The sequence below is a fragment of the Xenopus laevis genome, chromosome 8L, assembly GCF_017654675.1.
Source record: "Xenopus laevis strain J_2021 chromosome 8L, Xenopus_laevis_v10.1, whole genome shotgun sequence".
In the NCBI taxonomy this organism is placed as follows: Eukaryota; Metazoa; Chordata; class Amphibia; order Anura; family Pipidae; genus Xenopus; species Xenopus laevis.
The window spans coordinates 9,726,258-9,745,990 of NC_054385.1; the positions used below are offsets into that span (position 1 = coordinate 9,726,258).

Here is a 19,733-nt window from a genome sequence, read left to right on the forward strand (position 1 = left end):
TCATAGGTGGAATTGTGATTTTGTTTTCATCCAGTAGATGGCGCTCCAGCTTGCAGTAAGTATAGAGAGAAAATTCATAGGATCACAAACATGCAAGAAGAAACCGGGGGGGGCGTTTGTAAGACATTTATTAGAATAAATACTCTTTCCTTTGCCTTTTGGGGTGATGCATACAAAGGAGAACTGAAACCATCGACAACCAAGACAGTAAACGAATCATAACCCAACCTTGTGAATGTACCATTTTCTATTTCCAAAGCACAAGCCATGAATTAAAGCAAGAGGAGGCAGCTCATTCTCTGCAAATGGGAAGAATTCATAGATTATGGAACCAGCAAGGGCACTTGTCTCCGCTCTGCAGAAACTCATTTATAGGAGGTAATTCGTTTTATTTTTTTTAAAGGGTTCAATGTAAAAGGGAAACTTTTTATACATTCTAATAAGACTACCCCAAATGGTGTTGACAAACTGTGCCTATTTTGGCCAATGGGATGGAAGCCTTTTTAACACCTGTAGGATTGGCCACAACTAAACCAAGTCAACAGGTCTTTGGTTGTATTCTGCTTCAGCCAGTTAAAAGTCCAATAGAATTGGATTAACCAATAATAGCTGTTGACTTTGTTCTGATTGGTGTATGGACCCCACCACAGGCCTGCCCAACTGATATCTGGCTAAAAATCGGTCACATATCTGTTGGTCAGGTATGAAAATCATCCTCCTCCGACAGGTCTCCATGTTTAAGCAACTTCATTCTACCCCTGGAAAGATTGTATTATCTGTACAGTGAATAAGCAGCAGCCTCAGCCTGTTTAGTACCTGAACCCCTCAGAGCAGAGACTGAGCCCTCATTATTACTGACAGTTGGGTGAGGCTGAAGGAGCAGTTAATGGGAATATGCTCAGTCACGTTAAAGGAGAAGGAAAGGTTATAATTAAGTAAGCCTTATCAGAAAGGTCTATATAAATACACCAGTAAACCTTCTAAGTAATGCTGCTCTGAGTCCTTTGTCAAAAGAAACACAGTATTTCTTTCCTTCTATTGTGAACTCATGGGCTTCTGTATCAGACTTTCAGTTTAACCTCCAGGGCTAGGGCTTGAGCATGCTCAGTTTGCTCCTCTCCCTCCTCCCCTCCCTGCTGTAATCTGAGCCCAGAGCTATGAGTGAGCAGGGAGAGACTCAGGCAGGAAGTGATGTCACACCAAGCTAATATAGCAGACACTATCCTAAACAAACAAGAGAGCTTCTAGAGCCGTTTGCTCTGGTGTGGTAAAGCATTCTGCAGAATAAATATAGTCCTATAGCTTGCACTATTGTGGCTAATTTAGTAGCTTTCCTTCTCCTTTAATGAAAGTAAATCTGATTAGATGCTACAGGTTCATATTTTTACATTTTCACCATATTTAATAAGAGAGCAATGTGAAGAGGCTGCCAGAGGGGTGCCCCAAAGAGCAGGTTTAGGAGGAATCTCTGTCACGAGGCCAATAAACTGTCCCTTTTCATTCGTATTTGCTTCTCCCTAACTAAACACTTAAGGGGATGGCATTTCGTTTGCTGCGGTGTTCCACTGGAAAATCATGGAAGACAAAGCGCCTCTGTGCCCCCAACAAAGCAAATTATACTAATGAAAAGATTTGTTCACACAGGATGTCTGTCTGTCTGTCTCCATATGTTCAATAAACCACTAGACATCCAGTGCTGGTCTTGCATTCTGTGCCTTGATGCTTATGATTTAGTTCTGATACATTTGAGCCACCGTACGCAAAATACAATAAGCCTGCCCTTTATAGATCCTCCTCATTAGAACAGATTGAGGAGTGATTGAGAAGTAGATACCATTTCAGCCTGTCGGGGAGGGGGAGAGCTTTCACTTTTACATCCACAGGCCAAGGTCGGAGCTTCTGACGTATGAATACCCTACATAAGTGTTTCAGCGTGGGAGGGGAATGCTCCAGCTCTTTCAGCGACTGATGCAGAGCAGCCACTTTGTCTGCGTGGATGCTGCACCCTGCTGTGTTTATTTCAAAGTTCCTCGGCAGTTTGACTTGAGAGGACTGGGCTATCATAAGGTCCAGGGCACATTCTGCTTTCTGCAGCAGGTCCATGGAATCACCGTCATCGCAGGTGCCGAGATAACTGCACAGCCTATCGAGGACTATGTGAAAGCCTGACCAGCAAGAAGGTCCATGTTGGGAGCAATTGTACGAGGCTCCAGATTCCAGAAGGAAGCGGAGCAGTGGAAAGTGAAGCTTGAAGCTCTTGAGGCACGCGTGGGTCAGGGACTCGTGGGACGGGCAATCGCTGGGGTTGGCGCCGTGGGCTATCAACAGCTGGCTGACTCGAAAGCAGAAGTGATTGATCATCTTGGCTTCTTCCTCGTCACATCCCACTGTCTCGCCCAGTAGGAAGATTATGCACGAGAAAACTGTGTCGTAATCCTTGGTAGTCGCCTTCACGTCAGCACCTACGTATAGAGATATCACATGCATCTTATTAACACCGATCTGCTGTCTGGAAGGTGACTGCCCCCCCAGACACCCATAGAATAATAACAGAGGAGAGTAAATGACGGGAACCTTTCCTCAGCCCATAGATTTGAAGATTTCCTGATCAAACCATACTAAGGGAGACCCGCCAGGCAAGTTCAACTCCAGCCCTTTCCTCATAATGGGATTTTCAGACCTGTCTGATTTTGGACAGACCCTACCAAGGAGGGGCTGAATTGGAATCTGTTCTGACTGCTTATTAGGTCACAATTAATAAGACCGTAATAATGGAATGGAATATTACACAACTTTAAGGCACAGACGCTACAAGAAATGAACGCACTTACCCCCTTCAAGCAGCAGGCGGATGTTTTCTATGTTATGGATCTGAACCCCATCACTGCTGGCCAGCGCGTGTAATAACGCCGTCTTCCCTGTGTAACAATCAGTTCAAGATACAATGTGACTTTCCCTTTAATAAGGCAGAATCGTTTCTGAATACAAGATCCCTGACATTCCTTCTAAAGGTATCCCAGTCTGCATCCCTAAATCCACTTACCATTTTTATCGGCTGCGTTTACATCTGCGCCGAGCTCCAGCAGCCGTTGCAGGCACGGTAATCTTTCTGGTTCTTCACTAGCCAAGTCCAATGGGCTGCTTTCATGGATCTGTATATGATGAAACACAAAAGGTAAAGGAGGAGACACTGCACTGTTGGGTCACTTGGTGCACAATGTATTTTTTGTTTGTGCCGTTTATACGGAGTGAAAGGCTGTGATTGGCTGGAGATATTGTTTACACTGATAATCCAGCCTATTAGAGGTTTGTGTGTCCCCAGGCTTTTGTGTATTGGTGGAATGAAAAACCCAGAAATGGAAATGTGAGCTTAGCCTGAAGGGAGGGGCTTTCCTTAAGCGCAGCACAGGGCATGGCACACGATATTGAAGCATGATGTGGAGCCACTTGACTGCCACCAGTATTTAGCCAGCAGACTGTAGCCCACAGTATAGTGGAGACTCGATCCTCACCCTGTCTCTCTTGTTAATATCAGCGCCGCTCTGCACCAACACCTCCACCATTTCCGGCTGGTTTCTCAGTACTGCGATATGTATCGCCGTGTAATAGGTCACTGGATCTGCCATGAGAAAGATTCCAAGCAAGAGATACATGAGCACTGCAGTGACAGCTGATGCACAATAGGCCAGAACAGGGGGAGGCTAAATTCAAATGGTTAGACAAAGCCCACTCTGATTGGCTGTAAGTAATCAGTTGATAGGCTAGATAGACCCATAACTTAAACAGTGGCTAACAACCCGACCAATTAGAACTGTAGCAAGAGAAGAGGAGCTGGGGATCTAGGGTGGGACTGGCCTGGCTGCGAGATGGGGCCCTAAATGTCAGGGGCCCACCTGAGAGTCTGACACTTACGGGCCCACCTAAGAGTCTAAGTGTCAGACTCTCAGGTGGGCCCCTAAGTGTCAGACTCTCAGGTGGGCCCCTAAGTGTCAGACTCTCAGGTGGGCCCCTAAGTGTCAGACTCTCAGGTGGGCCCCTAAGTGTCAGACTCTTAGGTGGGCCCTAAATATCAGACTTCCTGGTGGGCCCTAGGAGGGACAATCTGACACTGTGCGGATCTCCTTCACTTTCTTATTTACAGACACACAGCAGGTTCATCAGGGACAGATAAAGGCCTGATAGAACTGTCCTGAGCTGAGATACACGACCAGATGGTCAGTCAGCATTAACCCTGTCTGTTCCCTTCAGTGACACAATCTGACAGGAAGTGTAGTGAACAGACAGTATTGGGGAGCCCCTGGCTGTACTTACCCTCAAAGCTGAGATCTGCCCCACATTGCAGGAGAATTTTGGCCGGTGGGATCAGCCCCAGCTCTGCCACCTTCATCAGAGAATAACTGACTCCCTCCTTGTAATAAGAACACTGGCAATGTCTCTCCAGCAACTCATTCAGCTCCAGCACCTTCTCACTCTCCCCCAGCAGGAAGCTAAAAGCAGAAAGGACACGTGACTTACATCATGGGATAAGACTTGACTCTCACATGCTGCTGGTTAGAAGGTGCCACTACCTGCTGCTGCTCTCATGTGATGTCCCCGGCTCCTGGATTCCCACTGCTGCCAGGATCTCATCCACCAGAGGCTGGTACTCGAATATAATCCTCCGGAAACCATGGAGGAACGGCATAGTGGCAAGAGAGTCTCAGGCTTCCTCCAGCACCTGCTCTATCAGTACAGGGGAGAGACAGCAGTGATTGGTCAGTGAGTCATGGGGCTCAGGTTGAGGTACAGCAGCTTAATGGCTTCATTCTGCTCCCCTTTAGATTTAGATCCTGATTATAGAAAGGCCAGTAATATAAATCCTGTGAGCTCAGCACTGGGTCTCTATGGACTGGCCTCACAATAGTATCAGTTCTCTGACACAATATATTGACTCGATTACCGATAAATATTGGGGACTATTTTAAATCACCGCGATGAGATCTACGGCGCTCCCTCTCACTGTTCCATTCACAGATATCGGACACTCACCTACGCCCCGCCGGAACCTGCCAACCAAACCGGAAGCCGCTCTGCAAGAACCCGGAACACACGGGTTCTCTACGCGAGTGGGCGTGGCTTTAGGAATGCGCAGACGCAGCGTTTTCTTTTGAAGCGGACAGCAGAGGGCGCTCTCGGATCAGTGGAAGAGATGGCAGCGCAGGTGAGCGGCTCGGCAGATACTGTATTAATATTTCATATTGGGACTTTACATGTGACGCTGGGGGAGAGGAGTTGCCTGTCACTGGGGAGGCCTTATAGACTGGACAATCATTAGCAGCTTTTATATTGGTCTTCATTTTTCTTTTTTATAGTTTTTGAATTATTTGCCTTTTTCTTCTGACTCTTTCCAGCTTCCTAATGGGGGTCGCTGACCCCATCTAAAAACAAAAGCTCTGTAAGGCTACACAATACTGTTATTGTTACTTTTTATTGCTCCTCTTTCTATTCAGGCCTTTCCTATTCATATTCCAGTCTCCTTTTCATATCAATGCATGGTTGCTAGGGTCATTTGGACCATAGCAACTAAATTACAGAAACTGGAAAGCTGCTGAATAAAAAGCTAAATAACAAAAAAACATAAATAATAAAAAATCATAATATTGAAATCAATGCATGGTTGCTAGGGTAATGTGGACCATAGCAACTAGATTACAGAAACTGGAGAGCTGCTGAATCAAAAGCTAAGTAACTAAAAAAAACACCAATAATAAAAAATGAAAACCAATTGCAAATAGTCTCAGAATATCCCTCTGTACATCCTACTGAAATGTAATTTAAAGGGGGACGCCCTGTTTAATAGTTAAGTTGGCTCAGAGGTTAGTAGGTTTATTAGTATTAGTCCTGCTGGGAAGAGGAATGAAATTGATATGAGATATATATATATATATACACACACATGCATATGAATCACAGGTTTTCAGTGGGGTTGAGAGTTTCTTGCCATTGAATCAGTGTATATTGTCTGCACTGCTGGTTCTGACTCCTGAAACAGTCTAGCAGAAGTCGGCTGATTAACAAGTGAAGTGACTTTTTTGCTCCATTGTCTCAACAGTCAGAAGCAGAGGAGAGAAAGAGACAGACACGTGTGGGTAAAGTGTAGAGACCTGCCAGCCCCCGGCCTAGTCTCATTAGTATCTTCCTCTAATAGTAACAGGTGACTTGTCTCTTACGTGTGACTATAACTGTCTGTGGAACTTGCACAGTGAGACACTTTATATATAACACTTGTCATACAATGTATTGTCTATGTCTGTCTCTACTGGACTCATGGGACAAGTCTGCACCTGGGCAGTAACCCATAGCAACCAGTTAGTCATTAGCACCAGCTGCAGCTACAACAGTGAAATCATTTCATTAGTTGCCATGGGTTACTGCCCAGGTGCACTTTGCCCACTGCTCATTAATTAATTACACTTCATCTTCTTTCCTAAACCAGATACACAATCCAATAATCCCCTCTCCTGAATTGTGCTTAGTACAGGGAATACCTATACTGGCATAGTTTTATAGGATCTCTCTGTACAGACTATGAGCAAACTTAGGGACTGTTCCTGCTGAATTGTGCTTAGTACAGGGAATACCTATGCTGCCATAGTTTTATGGGATCTCTCTGTACAGACTATGAGCAAACTTAGGGGCTGTTCCTGCTGAATTGTGCTTAGTACAGGGAATACCTATACTGGCATAGTTTTATAGGATCTCTCTGTACAGACTATGAGCAAACTTAGGGACTGTTCCTGCTGAATTGTGCTTAGTACAGGGAATACCTATGCTGCCATAGTTTTATGGGATCTCTCTGTACAGACTATGAGCAAACTTAGGGGCTGTTCCTGCTGAATTGTGCTTAGTACAGGGAATACCTATACTGGCATAGTTTTATAGGATCTCTCTGTACAGACTATGAGCAAACTTAGGGACTGTTCCTGCTGAATTGTGCTTAGTACAGGGGAATACCTATACTGATATAGTTTTATGGGATCTCTCTGTACAGACTATGAGCAAACTTAGGGACTGTTCCTGCTGAATTGTGCTTAGTACAGGGGAATACCTATGCTGTCATAGTTTTATGGGATCTCTCTGTACAGACTATGAGCAAACTTAGGGACTGTTCCTGCTGAATTGTGCTTAGTACAGGGGAATACCTATGCTGTCATAGTTTTATGGGATCTCTCTGTACAGACTATGAGCAAACTTAAGGGACTGTTCCTGCTGAATTGTGCTTAGTACAGGGGAATACCTATGCTGTCATAGTTTTATGGGATCTCTCTGTACAGACTATGAGCAAACTTAGGGGCTGTTCCTGCTGAATTGTGCTTAGTACAGGGAATACCTATGCTGCCATAGTTTTATGGGATCTCTCTGTACAGACTATGAGCAAACTTAGGGACTGTTCCTGCTGAATTGTGCTTAGTACAGGGGAATACCTATGCTGCCATAGTTTTATGGGATCTCTCTGTACAGACTATGAGCAAACTTAGGGACTGTTCCTGCTGAATTGTGCTTAGTACAGGGGAATACCTATGCTGCCATAGTTTTATGGGATCTCTCTGTACAAGTTATCGCTGGTCAGTGTGTCTAATAGTTAAAGTTAATGCCCAGTTCTTGTCGTTTTGCCATGTATATCTGTGACTAATTCTCATGATAAGGAAAGTTACACAGGATTCTGGACTTGTGTGTTTGGCCGTGTGACTTGCACTGAAACTATAAATTGTTACTGACCCTTCCCTGTCCCTGTGCCCATTGGCTGGTTCAGCTCCATGTTAGACCCCGGCAGTCATTCGCCCATTGGACCCGCAGGGCCCTTTCCTATTGGCTGCAGTAGAACAATAGGATTTGAATACAAAATTGATGCTCCAGATCTAATAACATAAAATCAGTGTAAACCATTTTCTGGGAATAATTACCCTTTAATTAGAATACCTGGAAGGGGTAATAGTATTGGCTAAAATAACCGAGAAACGTGGATTTATTATTTCCTCCAGTTAAATCTGAGTTGGCCCTCGCCGGTCCCAAGTCACAGACCCCAGAATACAAAGTTCTGTACATGGTGGGCCTCCTGCATTCCTGTGTCTCCCCCCGGGACTGTGTCTCTTTCAAGAGCAGAAAACTAAAATAATTCCTTCCTGCAACTTATGCTGAGCTCACGGCTCCACCAGTGTGGGGGTCACATCCCGTGCGGGTCCCTGACACCCCTCACATTCTCCTCCGCCTGAGATAAAGGGTGGGGGGCTCTGTAAAGAAAAACAAAATAAGAGAAGGGGGGTCACAAAGACTGGAAGGTCCCAGGCTCATAAACTCACACCCAGCACCCCATGTGTCGCTCACACTATCTGAGTTACTAGGGTCCCCCCAATATTCACATGTAGCACCCCATTATTCCCGTGGCCACTTTCTAAACCCATTGGTCAAGCTGTGTGTATGTTCTGATGCTCTGATTGGCTGCTCTTTCATCTCTGTCTCACTTATAATTCTCAGACTGTTTATAAATTGTATCCTATGAGGAGCCGGCACCCACTGAACCCCACTTTACTCTCCTATTAAACGGGTGCTTCTCCTTTAAGGTAATTTTTAGTGTGTTATAGAATGGCTGATTCTAAGCAACTTTTCAATTGGCCTTCATTATATATATATATATACATGTCATTTGAATACACTTTGATTTTTTTCACCAAAGAACTCGGTGTTGCTGGTCATTTCTACCTTAATATATATATATATATATATATATATATATATATATATATATATATATATAAAAAATTTTTTTATTTATTTGCCTTCTTCTATTTCCATCTTTCAGATGGGGGTCACTGACCCCATCTAAAAACAAATTGCTCTGAAAGGCTACACGTATTGTTATTTCTACTTTTTATTACTCATGTTTCTATTCAGGTCTCTCTTTTTCATATTCTAATCTCATATTCAAATCAACGCATGGTCGCTAGGGTAATTTGGACCCTAGCAACCAGATAGCGGAAATTACAAACTGGAGAGCTGCTGAATAAAAAGCTAAATAACTCAAAAATCACAAATGGTAAAAAAGGAAAATCAATTGCAAATTGTCTCAGAATAATTTAAAGGTGAACCCTTGAAAATGAAGGGTAGTGGCCACATTTACAGTAGGGTAGTGATACAGAAGCAACTATCCAGTTTGCAATATCATCAATCTGGTTGCTATGGTCCAAGTTACCCTAGCAACCATGCATTGATTTGTATAAGAGACTGGAATATGAATAGGAGAGGCCTGAATAGAAAGATGAGTAACAATAACAATACATTTGTAGCCTTACAGAGCATTTGTTTTTTTTAGATATGGTGAGTGACCCTCATTTGAAACCTGCAAAGACTCAGAAGAAGGCGAATAATTCAAAAACTTTAAAAGAGAAAAAATGAAGACCAATTGAAAAGTTGCTTAGAATTAGACTAAGGGTCTAAGGGTCAACGTAAAGGTCAGCCACCCCTTTAAGGCCAGAGGGAGAGTGTTTATATTCCTGTAGTGTAATGAGTATTGAGTATGACATTACATGTAAATAAGAGGCATGAGTTGTAACCTCACATCATTAGCCAGGCCTCAGCTAGAATGATATGTGTCCCCGGGGCCCCGACACACAACCAGTTCCCTGAGGAGCCTTTAACTGTAAGCTCTTGTGCTGTTTCCCATTAACGTCCTGGCCAGGTATAGGGGTGAATCCCATAGCCCCCCCCCTATTTATATCCAGCCTAATGATTTATTGCTGAGTGAGCAGGACCTCTGACTGCCAACACTGGGAAAGCAGGGGACACAATATGGGTGGAGAGTGGGAGGAGCAAAGGACAGTTGGAGAGTGGGAGGAGCAATGAGGTACAAAGAATTGGCTGTCAGGGTGCCATTGCCCTAAAAGGAGGTGGAGACTTTTGCCTGTATTTCTCTCTGCCCAGTATGTTCCCAGTCAAGGTGCCCATTGGATACTGATGAAGCCAAACTGCCAACTGATTAACCCTTGCAAGTGCCCAAAAGAATTTAAAGGGGTGGTTCACCTTTACATTAACGTTTAGTATGTAACTTTCCACTTTCTTCTGACTCTTTCCAGTTTTCAAGTGGGGGTCACTGACCCCAGTTAAAAACCGAATGCTCTGTAAAGCTACAAATGTATTGTTATGGCTTATTTTTATTACTCATCTTTCTATTCAGACCCTCTCCTATTCATGTTCCAGTCTCTTATTCAAATCAGTGCATGGTTGCTAGGGGAATTTGGACCCTAGCAACCAGAATTCAGGTCCAGTGATTGACTCAAAGCCAAATGATCAGTCCCACGTGCTGCTCCTATTTGCTCAATGATAATATTGTGGGTGGGACCAATACTGAGGCCGGCCTCTGAGGAGCAAAGCTTCTACTGCTTGTGAGAAGGTTTGGCTGAGAGGGCGGCAGGGCAATCACTGCTGACTTCCCAATTGTGATTGGCCCTTGTATCCTTTTATGAACATCCAATCACGTATCCAGCTGCTCCCCCAACCAGTGTTGCTGAAAAGATTCTCCCCTTATTCGTGCGATGGATTCTCCCACCCTGCCAAGCTGTCCCTTGCTCCTCTCATGTTTAGGATCAGGATTAGAATGGGCAGTGCACTAGTGAATACGACTCTTGCTCCCCCTGATTGTGCGGCACCACTCGCTTTTCTGTAATTGCTGTAAAACAAGCCCTGATCTCAGCCATGTGCTACTGGCCCTTATGGGAAGGGGATGAGATGAACCATTTCACTGCCGGGGGTTTCAAGCTTCTCCATTCCCAGCATCCTCTATTTTCCCAGCATTGTGTTGTGCCAGTGATGTGAGGGATTTCTAATGAAAGTACCTGGGGATAAGCTCATTGTCAGACATGGAAGAGACGCTGATCCCCTCCCCTGCTGCCCTTCTAGCTGAGGATTCTGGGAAGGGACTTTGTGGCAAGGAGAATGCAGTTGGCGACTGATGATCAGGGAGGGGAACTTTAGGAGCAGCGCCAGGGAAATGTGATCATTACACACAGACCCCTCCTGACCGTCTGCTGGAATTTAATTAAATCGGGAGGGGGGGGGCAGGAGCGCAGAGAACATCTGGAACCAATATGTGAAGCTTTGATTCCTGCTTCTCTCCCGGCTCTTCCTCATACACTTTCCTGTTTCTCTGCTGGGGGGAGAAGGTATGGGAACATGGGAGAGAGAGATGTTATCCACGGGGGCCGGACGGGTGTCTCGGGGGTACAGGGGTAACACAAAGATGAGAACAACATAATCATGGTCCCTTCTTCAGAAACCCCCCAAATTATGTACATACTCCTGCCCCCTGCTGGGTTCCTACGTTTCATTCAAAGAGTCCAGAGGTTTCCAGCTACTATATGTTTCCTTATAGTCTGTACAGAGAGATCTGGCAGCATAGGTATTCCCTGTACTAAGCACAATTCAGCAGGAACAGTCCCTAAGTTTGCTCATAGTCTGTACAGAGAGATCCCATAAAACTATGACAGCATAGGTATTCCCTGTACTAAGCACAATTCAGCAGGAACAGTCCCCTAAGTTTGCTCATAGTCTGTACAGAGAGATCCCATAAAACTATGGCAGCATAGGTATTCCCCTGTACTAAGCACAATTCAGCAGGAACAGCCCCTAAGTTTTCTCATAGTCTGTACAGACAGATCCCATAAAACTATGGCAGCATAGGTATTCCCCTGTACTAAGCACAATTCAGCAGGAACAGCCCCTAAGTTTGCTCATAGTCTGTACAGAGATATCCCATAAAACTATGGCAGCATAGGAATTCCCCTGTACTAAGCACAATTCAGCAGGTACAACCCCCTAAATTTGCTCATATTCTGTACAGAGAGATCCCATAAAACTATGGCAGCATAGGTATTCCCTGTACTAAGCACAATTCAGCAGGAACAGTCCCTAAGTTTGCTCATAGTCTGTACAGAGAGATCCCATAAAACTATGGCTGCATAGGTATTCCCTGTACTAAGCACAATTCAGCAGGAACAGTCCCTAAGTTTGCTCATAGTCTGTACAGACAGATCCCATAAAACTATGGCAGCATAGGTATTCCCCTGTACTAAGCACAATTCAGCAGGTACAACCCCCTAAGTTTGCTCATAGTCTGTACAGACAGATCCCATAAAACTATGGCAGCATAGGTATTCCCTGTACTAAGCACAATTCAGCAGGAACAGTCCCTAAGTTTGCTCATAGTCTGTACAGAGAGATCCCATAAAACTATGGCAGCATAGGTATTCCCCTGTACTAAGCACAATTCAGCAGGAACAATCCTTAAGTTTGCTCATAGTCTGTACAGAGAGATCCCATAAAACTATGGCAACATAGGTATTCCCTGTACTAAGCACAATTCAGCAGGAACAGTCCCTAAGTTTGCTCATAGTCTGTACAGAGAGATCCCATAAAACTATGGCAGCATAGGTATTCCTCTGTACTAAGCACAATTCAGCAGGAACAGTACCTAAGTTTGCTCATAGTCTGTACAGAGAGATCCCATAAAACTATGGCAGCATAGGTATTCCTCTGTACTAAGCACAATTCAGCAGGAACAGTACCTAAGTTTGCTCATAGTCTGTACAGAGAGATCCCATAAAACTATGGCAGCATAGGTATTCCTCTGTACTAAGCACAATTCAGTAGGAACAGCCCCTAAGTTTGCTCATAGTCTGTACAGAGAGATCCCATAAAACTATGGCAGCATAGGTATTCCTCTGTACTAAGCACAATTCAGCAGGAACAGTACCTAAGTTTGCTCATAGTCTGTACAGAGAGATCCCATAAAACTATGGCAACATAGGTATTCCCTGTACTAAGCACAATTCAGCAGGAACAGTCCCTAAGTTTGCTCATAGTCTGTACAGAGAGATCCCATAAAACTATGGCAGCATAGGTATTCCCCTGTACTAAGCACAATTCAGCAGGAACAGCCCCTAAGTTTGCTCATAGTCTGTACAGAGATATCCCATAAAACTATGGCAGCATAGGAATTCCCCTGTACTAAGCACAATTCAGCAGGTACAACCCCCTAAATTTGCTCATATTCTGTACAGAGAGATCCCATAAAACTATGGCAGCATAGGTATTCCCTGTACTAAGCACAATTCAGCAGGAACAGTCCCTAAGTTTGCTCATAGTCTGTACAGAGAGATCCCATAAAACTATGGCAGCATAGGTATTCCCCTGTACTAAGCACAATTCAGCAGGAACAGTCCCTAAGTTTGCTCATAGTCTGTACAGACAGATCCCATAAAACTATGGCAGCATAGGTATTCCCCTGTACTAAGCACAATTCAGCAGGTACAACCCCCTAAGTTTGCTCATAGTCTGTACAGACAGATCCCATAAAACTATGGCAGCATAGGTATTCCCTGTACTAAGCACAATTCAGCAGGAACAGTCCCTAAGTTTGCTCATAGTCTGTACAGACAGATCCCATAAAACTATGGCAGCATAGGTATTCCCCTGTACTAAGCACAATTCAGCAGGTACAACCCCCTAAATTTGCTCATAGTCTGTACAGACAGATCCCATAAAACTATGGCAGCATAGGTATTCCCTGTACTAAGCACAATTCAGCAGGAACAGTCCCTAAGTTTGCTCATAGTCTGTACAGAGAGATCCCATAAAACTATGGCAGCATAGGTATTCCCCTGTACTAAGCACAATTCAGCAGGAACAATCCCTAAGTTTGCTCATAGTCTGTACAGAGAGATCCCATAAAACTATGGCAACATAGGTATTCCCTGTACTAAGCACAATTCAGCAGGAACAGTCCCTAAGTTTGCTCATAGTCTGTACAGAGAGATCCCATAAAACTATGGCAGCATAGGTATTCCTCTGTACTAAGCACAATTCAGCAGGAACAGTACCTAAGTTTGCTCATAGTCTGTACAGAGAGATCCCATAAAACTATGGCAGCATAGGTATTCCTCTGTACTAAGCACAATTCAGCAGGAACAGTACCTAAGTTTGCTCATAGTCTGTACAGAGAGATCCCATAAAACTATGGCAGCATAGGTATTCCTCTGTACTAAGCACAATTCAGTAGGAACAGCCCCTAAGTTTGCTCATAGTCTGTACAGAGAGATCCCATAAAACTATGGCAGCATAGGTATTCCCTGTACTAAGCACAATTCAGCAGGAACAGCCCCTAAGTTTGCTCATAGTCTGTACAGAGAGATCCCATAAAACTATGGCAGCATAGGTATTCCCCTGTACTAAGCACAATTCAGCAGGAACAGTCCCCTAAATTTGCTCATAGTCTGTACAGAGAGATCCCATAAAACGATGGCAGCATAGGTATTCCCTTGTACTAAGCACAATTCAGCAGGAACAGTCCCCTAAGTTTGTTCATAGCCTGTACAGAGAGATCCCATAAAACGATGGCAGCATAGGTATTCCTCTGTACTATGATGATGATGATCACAATTATATACGTGTCCCTGTTTCCTACAATGTTATCCCAGTATCTCTCTGGGGTAAGGAATTCCAGGCATATAATCTGGACACATTATAGGACAGTGAGTACTTGGGGCGCATGTATTGGTACAACCCAGATGTATTTTCCAGTTTGTCACTGTCCTGGTTCTGGCTCAGCAGTTTCTGGTCTAGTGAAGTTATAATATGAAAACCAGCACCTGATTGGCTGCCGACAGGGCAATTGGGTGCAACTGATTTCTGTATCCAATGTGGGATCCGTGTCTGTGGCTGAGAGGTTTGTAGGGTCCCACTCTGGGTGGGCTGGGAAACAGGGAGGCTATGAAATAACTTGCTAAGCCCTGGCTGCATTCGATGGCACAGACTAATGGAGGGCCTGACAGGCGAGTAATATCCTAATATTTGTCCCTTTTCCTCCCAGCGGGGCCCCAGCTGCACTCGCACAATAAGGAGAAAAGGTTAAACTGATAAGCCCAAGCGCAGCGAGTAATCAGCGGGACACAGGCCTCGGAGCTCTTGATAAATGGGCACAGATTAATTACACAATAGCCTTCCACTTAGCCCGGCCCCTACTATTGCCCCAGGCTCAGCTGCACATAGAGCCATGGCTGCAAAGTCACCCACAATGGGAATCCAGGAGAAACTAGAGAGGTGGCCATACACGTACAGATCCGCTTGTTTGGCGACTTTGACAAACAAATGCATCTCTCCCTGATACGCCACATTGAGATGTGCCCTAGGGTCCAACGATTGGATCATAATGTAGCCAACATGGGCAGTCAGATTGCAGGACCGCATCGACGAATAGATGTGGCAGAGATCCAATGTCATTTTTAATCCTGCGCGGTCGAAATCTGCCTGATTTTCGGCCAGATATTGATCGGGAAAGCCCATCCGAGGGCCCTACACACGGCAGCTTTTATCGGCCCATGTATGGCCAACAACTGACTACTGAACCCCCAGCCAATCAGCTTATAGCACTTGTACTGTGCCTTGTCTGATGTACTACCATATATATGGTATGGCTCCTCCCACCCATGTGTATAAATACAAATATACAGAGAAGGAATGTTCTGGGCACACAATAAGCTATACCCTCATACTGTACTGTCTAAGGGAATCAATATGGCACCTCCTCCCATAGTCCCATATGTATAAATACAAATATACAGAGAAGGAATGTTCTGGGCACACAATAAGCTATACCCTCATACTGTACTGTCTAAGGGAATCAATATGGCACCTCCCTCCTCCCATATGTATAAATACATATATACAGAGAAGGAATGTCCTGGGCACACAATAAGCTATACCCTCATACTGTACTGTCTAAGGGAATCAATATGGCACCTCCCTCCTCCCATATGTATAAATACATATATACAGAGAAGGAATGTTCTGGGCACACAATAAGCTATACCTTCATACTGTACTGTCTAAGGGAATCAATATGGCACCTCCTCCTCCCATATGTATAAATACAAATATACAGAGAAGGAATGTTCTGGGCACACAATAAGCTATACCCTCATACTGTACTGTCTAAGGGAATCAATATGGCACCTCCTCCCATATGTATAAATACAAATATACAGAGAAGGAATGTTCTGGGCACACAATAAGCTATACCCTCATACTGTACTGTCTAATGGAATCAATATGGCACCTCCTCCTCCCATATGTATAAATACAAATATACAGAGAAGGAATGTTCTGGGCACACAATAAGCTATACCCTCATACTGTACTGTCTAAGGGAATCAATATGGCACCTCCTCCCATAGTCCCATATGTATAAATACAAATATACAGAGAAGGAATGTTCTGGGCACACAATAAGCTATACCCTCATACTGTACTGTCTAAGGGAATCAATATGGCACTTCCTCCTCCCATATGTATAAATACAAATATACAGAGAAGGAATGTTCTGGGCACACAATAAGCTATACCCTCATACTGTACTGTCTAAGGGAATCAATATGGCACCTCCTCCCATATGTATAAATACAAATATACAGAGAAGGAATGTTCTGGGCACACAATAAGCTATACCCTCATACTGTATTGTCTAAGGGAATCAATATGGCACCTCCTCCCATATGTATAAATACAAATATACAGAGAAGGAATGTTCTGGGCACACAATAAGCTATACCCTCATACTGTACTGTCTAAGAGAATCAATATGGCACCTCCTCCCATATGTATAAATACAAATATACAGAGAAGGAATGTTCTGGGCACACAATAAGCTATACCCTCATACTGTACTGTCTAAGTCAGTGATCCCCAACCAGTAGCTTGTGAGTAACATGTTGTTCTCCAACCCCTTGGATGTTTCTCCCAAAGCAGGAGATTATTTTTGAATTCCAGGCTTGGAGGTAAGTTGTGGCTTCATAAAAACCAGTTGTACTGCCAAACCGAGCCTCCGTGTAGGTTGTAAATCCACATAGGGGCTACTAAATGGCCAATCACAGCCCTTATTTTTCACACCAAGAACATATTTTATTCTAGTGTTGCTCCCCAACTCCTTTTACCATTGAATGTTGCTCACATGTTCTCAAGGTTGGGGATCCCTGGTCTTAGGAAAGGAGGACAGGCTCAATTGTGGTGCTGTGAGATCTGCTTATGTTTTCTTCTTTCTTTTCTTGCTCCCCTCCAGTGTTGACTGATAGACCATATGTATCTTTACAGCCAACAGTCCCTGGCCCCCGAGTGCACTGGACAACTATTGACTACAACACTTAATGGCTGAAGGCAGAGGTGAGTAACATATTTGTGGGTTTTTGGTTTAGAATGATTCAATAAGCCCCATTATTACTGTATATTCTGGAGTGGAGGGATGTACAACACATGGTACTGCAGTGATTTAGTTGGGCATTTTTGCCAATAGTGATGTCGCTCGGGTTATACCCCGGGGCAGATTGGATACAAATCATGGAGCGGGTGCAGTAGTCCCAGTGGGCAATGACGGGGGCAAGTAGGGCAGAATCTGCTCAGTGTGTGAGATATGAAGGCAGCTGTGTGAGTGACAAGAGCACCGGAGGGCAATCATTAGGGCACCTTTTCCAGTGGGATGCAGATGCTGATGCAGTCGCACTGTGTATATATATATATTTATATAATGGTGCCACTTCAATCCTCTCCGGCTGACGTCTATGAGAGGCCGTAACTGTGTTTCCAATTAAACAGCTAAAGACTCTGTGTCTCTGTCTGCATGGAACATTGGCACTGGGGGTGATGGGTGGGGGGAAGGCAAGTGGCACCTCATTAAATCTCTGCAAACTTTTGTTAAAGTGGGGAGATAAGTAGCGCCTGTGGGTTCCTACAATTGGGCACCAAGACTTGCCCCACACTCTTTGTGCAGCGCTGAGGGCACTGAATTTATAGAGGGTGTCACCCCCAAAATGCTCCATAGCCTGGTTACCATTGAGCTAAGGGGCCCTCCCATGTCACTGAACTAGGGGGCACCCAGGAGTCCTAAAAACTCGTTGCCATTGGACAGGTCAGTAACTAACCCAGAGACAATAAATAAGCAAAGCCCAAAATCTTATTCTAATTGGCCTTCAGTTTGCACCCCTTCCTCTCCATTGGGCTCCAAATTTTGGAAGCATGCCCCTCATCCAACCCACCCCCCATTATCTGCTTTTAAAGATACTTTGAACATGGTTTATGGCTCTTTTAACCAGGAATTCCTTTTTCCCCCCAGATCGTTTGTTTTCCTTTTACGTCTCCCTGTCGTCTAATGTCTGTTTGGTGAAGCCCAGTCTATACCCACCGCCACCTAACGGGGCCCTCAATCCCCCACTGTTATGGGCTGATCATGGGGCCACGCTGACGGAGCAGACTAAAGGTAAAGAAATGCAAATATATAAAATGTCTCCTTCCAGCTGCTCTGCACTACTAATCCTGGTGTCCAGCTGGGCATGCTGGGAATTGAAGTTTGCAGCAAAGGGGAAAATGGTACATTCTGCTTAAAGGAGCCCCCAAAAGCAAGCACCCAATTCAAATCACAATCACTTAACTATTGACATGGGCACTGATTTATGTTTAATTTCTCAGGTAATTCTGCTCTAGGCTGTGCGGCTTTCTTTAAGCGGAATGTACCATTTTGTGTAGCTCAGCTGCCAGTTATGCCTGAGTCATCTTTGCGTAACCACTTTCTGGCACTCAGGGCTCCCACGATGTGAGTAAAGAAATGGTACTGACCCAAGTGTATCCTACAGGGAGCCCGAGCATTCCTGGACCAGTGATTGGCCACCCTCCCTCATGGCTGCAACCATACGGTCATGTTTGATAGGGGTTACCTTAATATGACATGGACCCCACAAATGTTTTTTTATTTTTTTGCAGGGGGCCCCAGGAAAGTGAGGATATGAGACTGACGTGCTGTGTATTTATTTCCCTTTGTACGTGGGTAACTGTCAGTTCTCCCCCACTCTGCGCTCTATTCCTAAGTGTACGACTCTGTATGAGACCCCAATTTCTTGTACATTTTTGTTTTAGGGAGAACAATTTCAGCCTCATAGAGAAGGTCCCCGGGAGTTTTATGGGGGAGCACAGTTCAGCCAGCCGTAGCTCGACACCAGATGAAAAGCTCCCGTTCCTCCCCGGCCGCCTGGTTCTCATTAGCGAGTCTCATACTGTGAGTGTTTCAGGGGCCTAATTACCTCATTAAGAGGAACGCTACTTTCCCAGGGGTCCTGACCTGCAGCTCAGCAGAGGAGTCAGTTAGGCGGCAGTATCTGGGGGTACCTCTGCAGTGAGGCTGAGAGGGAGGCTGTCATTATGAGCTCTACACTCCTCCTCCCCCCCCAGTTCAAGAATGAGCTGAAACCGATAGCATCCAAAGGTCCCAATCTAGTGCTGGCCAACATCTTGCCCCACCATAATTCTTTGGAGCCATTTCCATGGTTTAGGTCCCTGGTCCCAATGAAAACAAGCCTCACACACGAGATGGGAATGGAAGAACCTGATGGAGCCTCAACCCAACTGAACCCCTGTTGGATAAAGGAAAACACCAACTGTGAGCCAGGCCTGAATCAAACCCCAACCTCACTAAAGGTGGCCATACACAGAGAGATCCGCTCGCTTCACAATTTTGTCAAATGTATGGATCTCTCCATGATATGCCCACCTTGGGTGATATTAGGCTGATCCGATTGTGGGCCCTAGGGTCCAACGATGGGATCATAACGGGCGGTCGCATCAACAAACACATGCAGTCCACGATCTGATGGGATTTTTAACCC

General features: G+C 44.8%; 2 protein-coding genes across 7 annotated transcripts in view; one reads left to right on the forward strand and one right to left on the reverse strand.

The window, feature by feature from the left end:
• Positions 1–112: 112 nt before the first annotated feature.
• Positions 113–5,050, reverse strand: asb6.L (ankyrin repeat and SOCS box containing 6 L homeolog). 4 transcript variants are annotated; one of them, XM_041571948.1, is made up of 7 exons: positions 4,940–5,040; positions 4,569–4,722; positions 4,312–4,487; positions 3,513–3,619; positions 3,044–3,152; positions 2,832–2,918; positions 113–2,462 (listed from the first exon to the last, which is right to left on the reverse strand). In XM_041571948.1, the coding sequence occupies exons 2-7, from the start codon at positions 4,682–4,684 to the stop codon at positions 1,783–1,785; spliced, it is 1,275 nt and encodes a 424-aa protein (XP_041427882.1). In that variant the 5' UTR covers positions 4,685–4,722; positions 4,940–5,040; the 3' UTR covers positions 113–1,782.
• A 12-nt stretch (positions 5,051–5,062) lies between these two features.
• The window catches only part of prrx2.L (paired related homeobox 2 L homeolog), a 34,117-nt gene continuing 19,446 nt past the window's right edge, over positions 5,063–19,733 (forward strand). Inside the window, exons 1-3 of one of the 3 annotated variants that reach the window (XM_018241382.2) lie at positions 5,063–5,200; positions 17,144–17,244; positions 18,191–18,334. In XM_018241382.2, the coding sequence (XP_018096871.1) occupies positions 17,229–17,244; positions 18,191–18,334 (160 nt within the window). In that variant the 5' untranslated portion in view covers positions 5,063–5,200; positions 17,144–17,228. Of the gene's footprint in view, positions 5,201–17,104; positions 17,245–18,190; positions 18,335–19,733 lie in introns of those variants that run through there. The other 2 variants (XM_018241383.2, XM_041572467.1) reach the window with 2 other exon arrangements.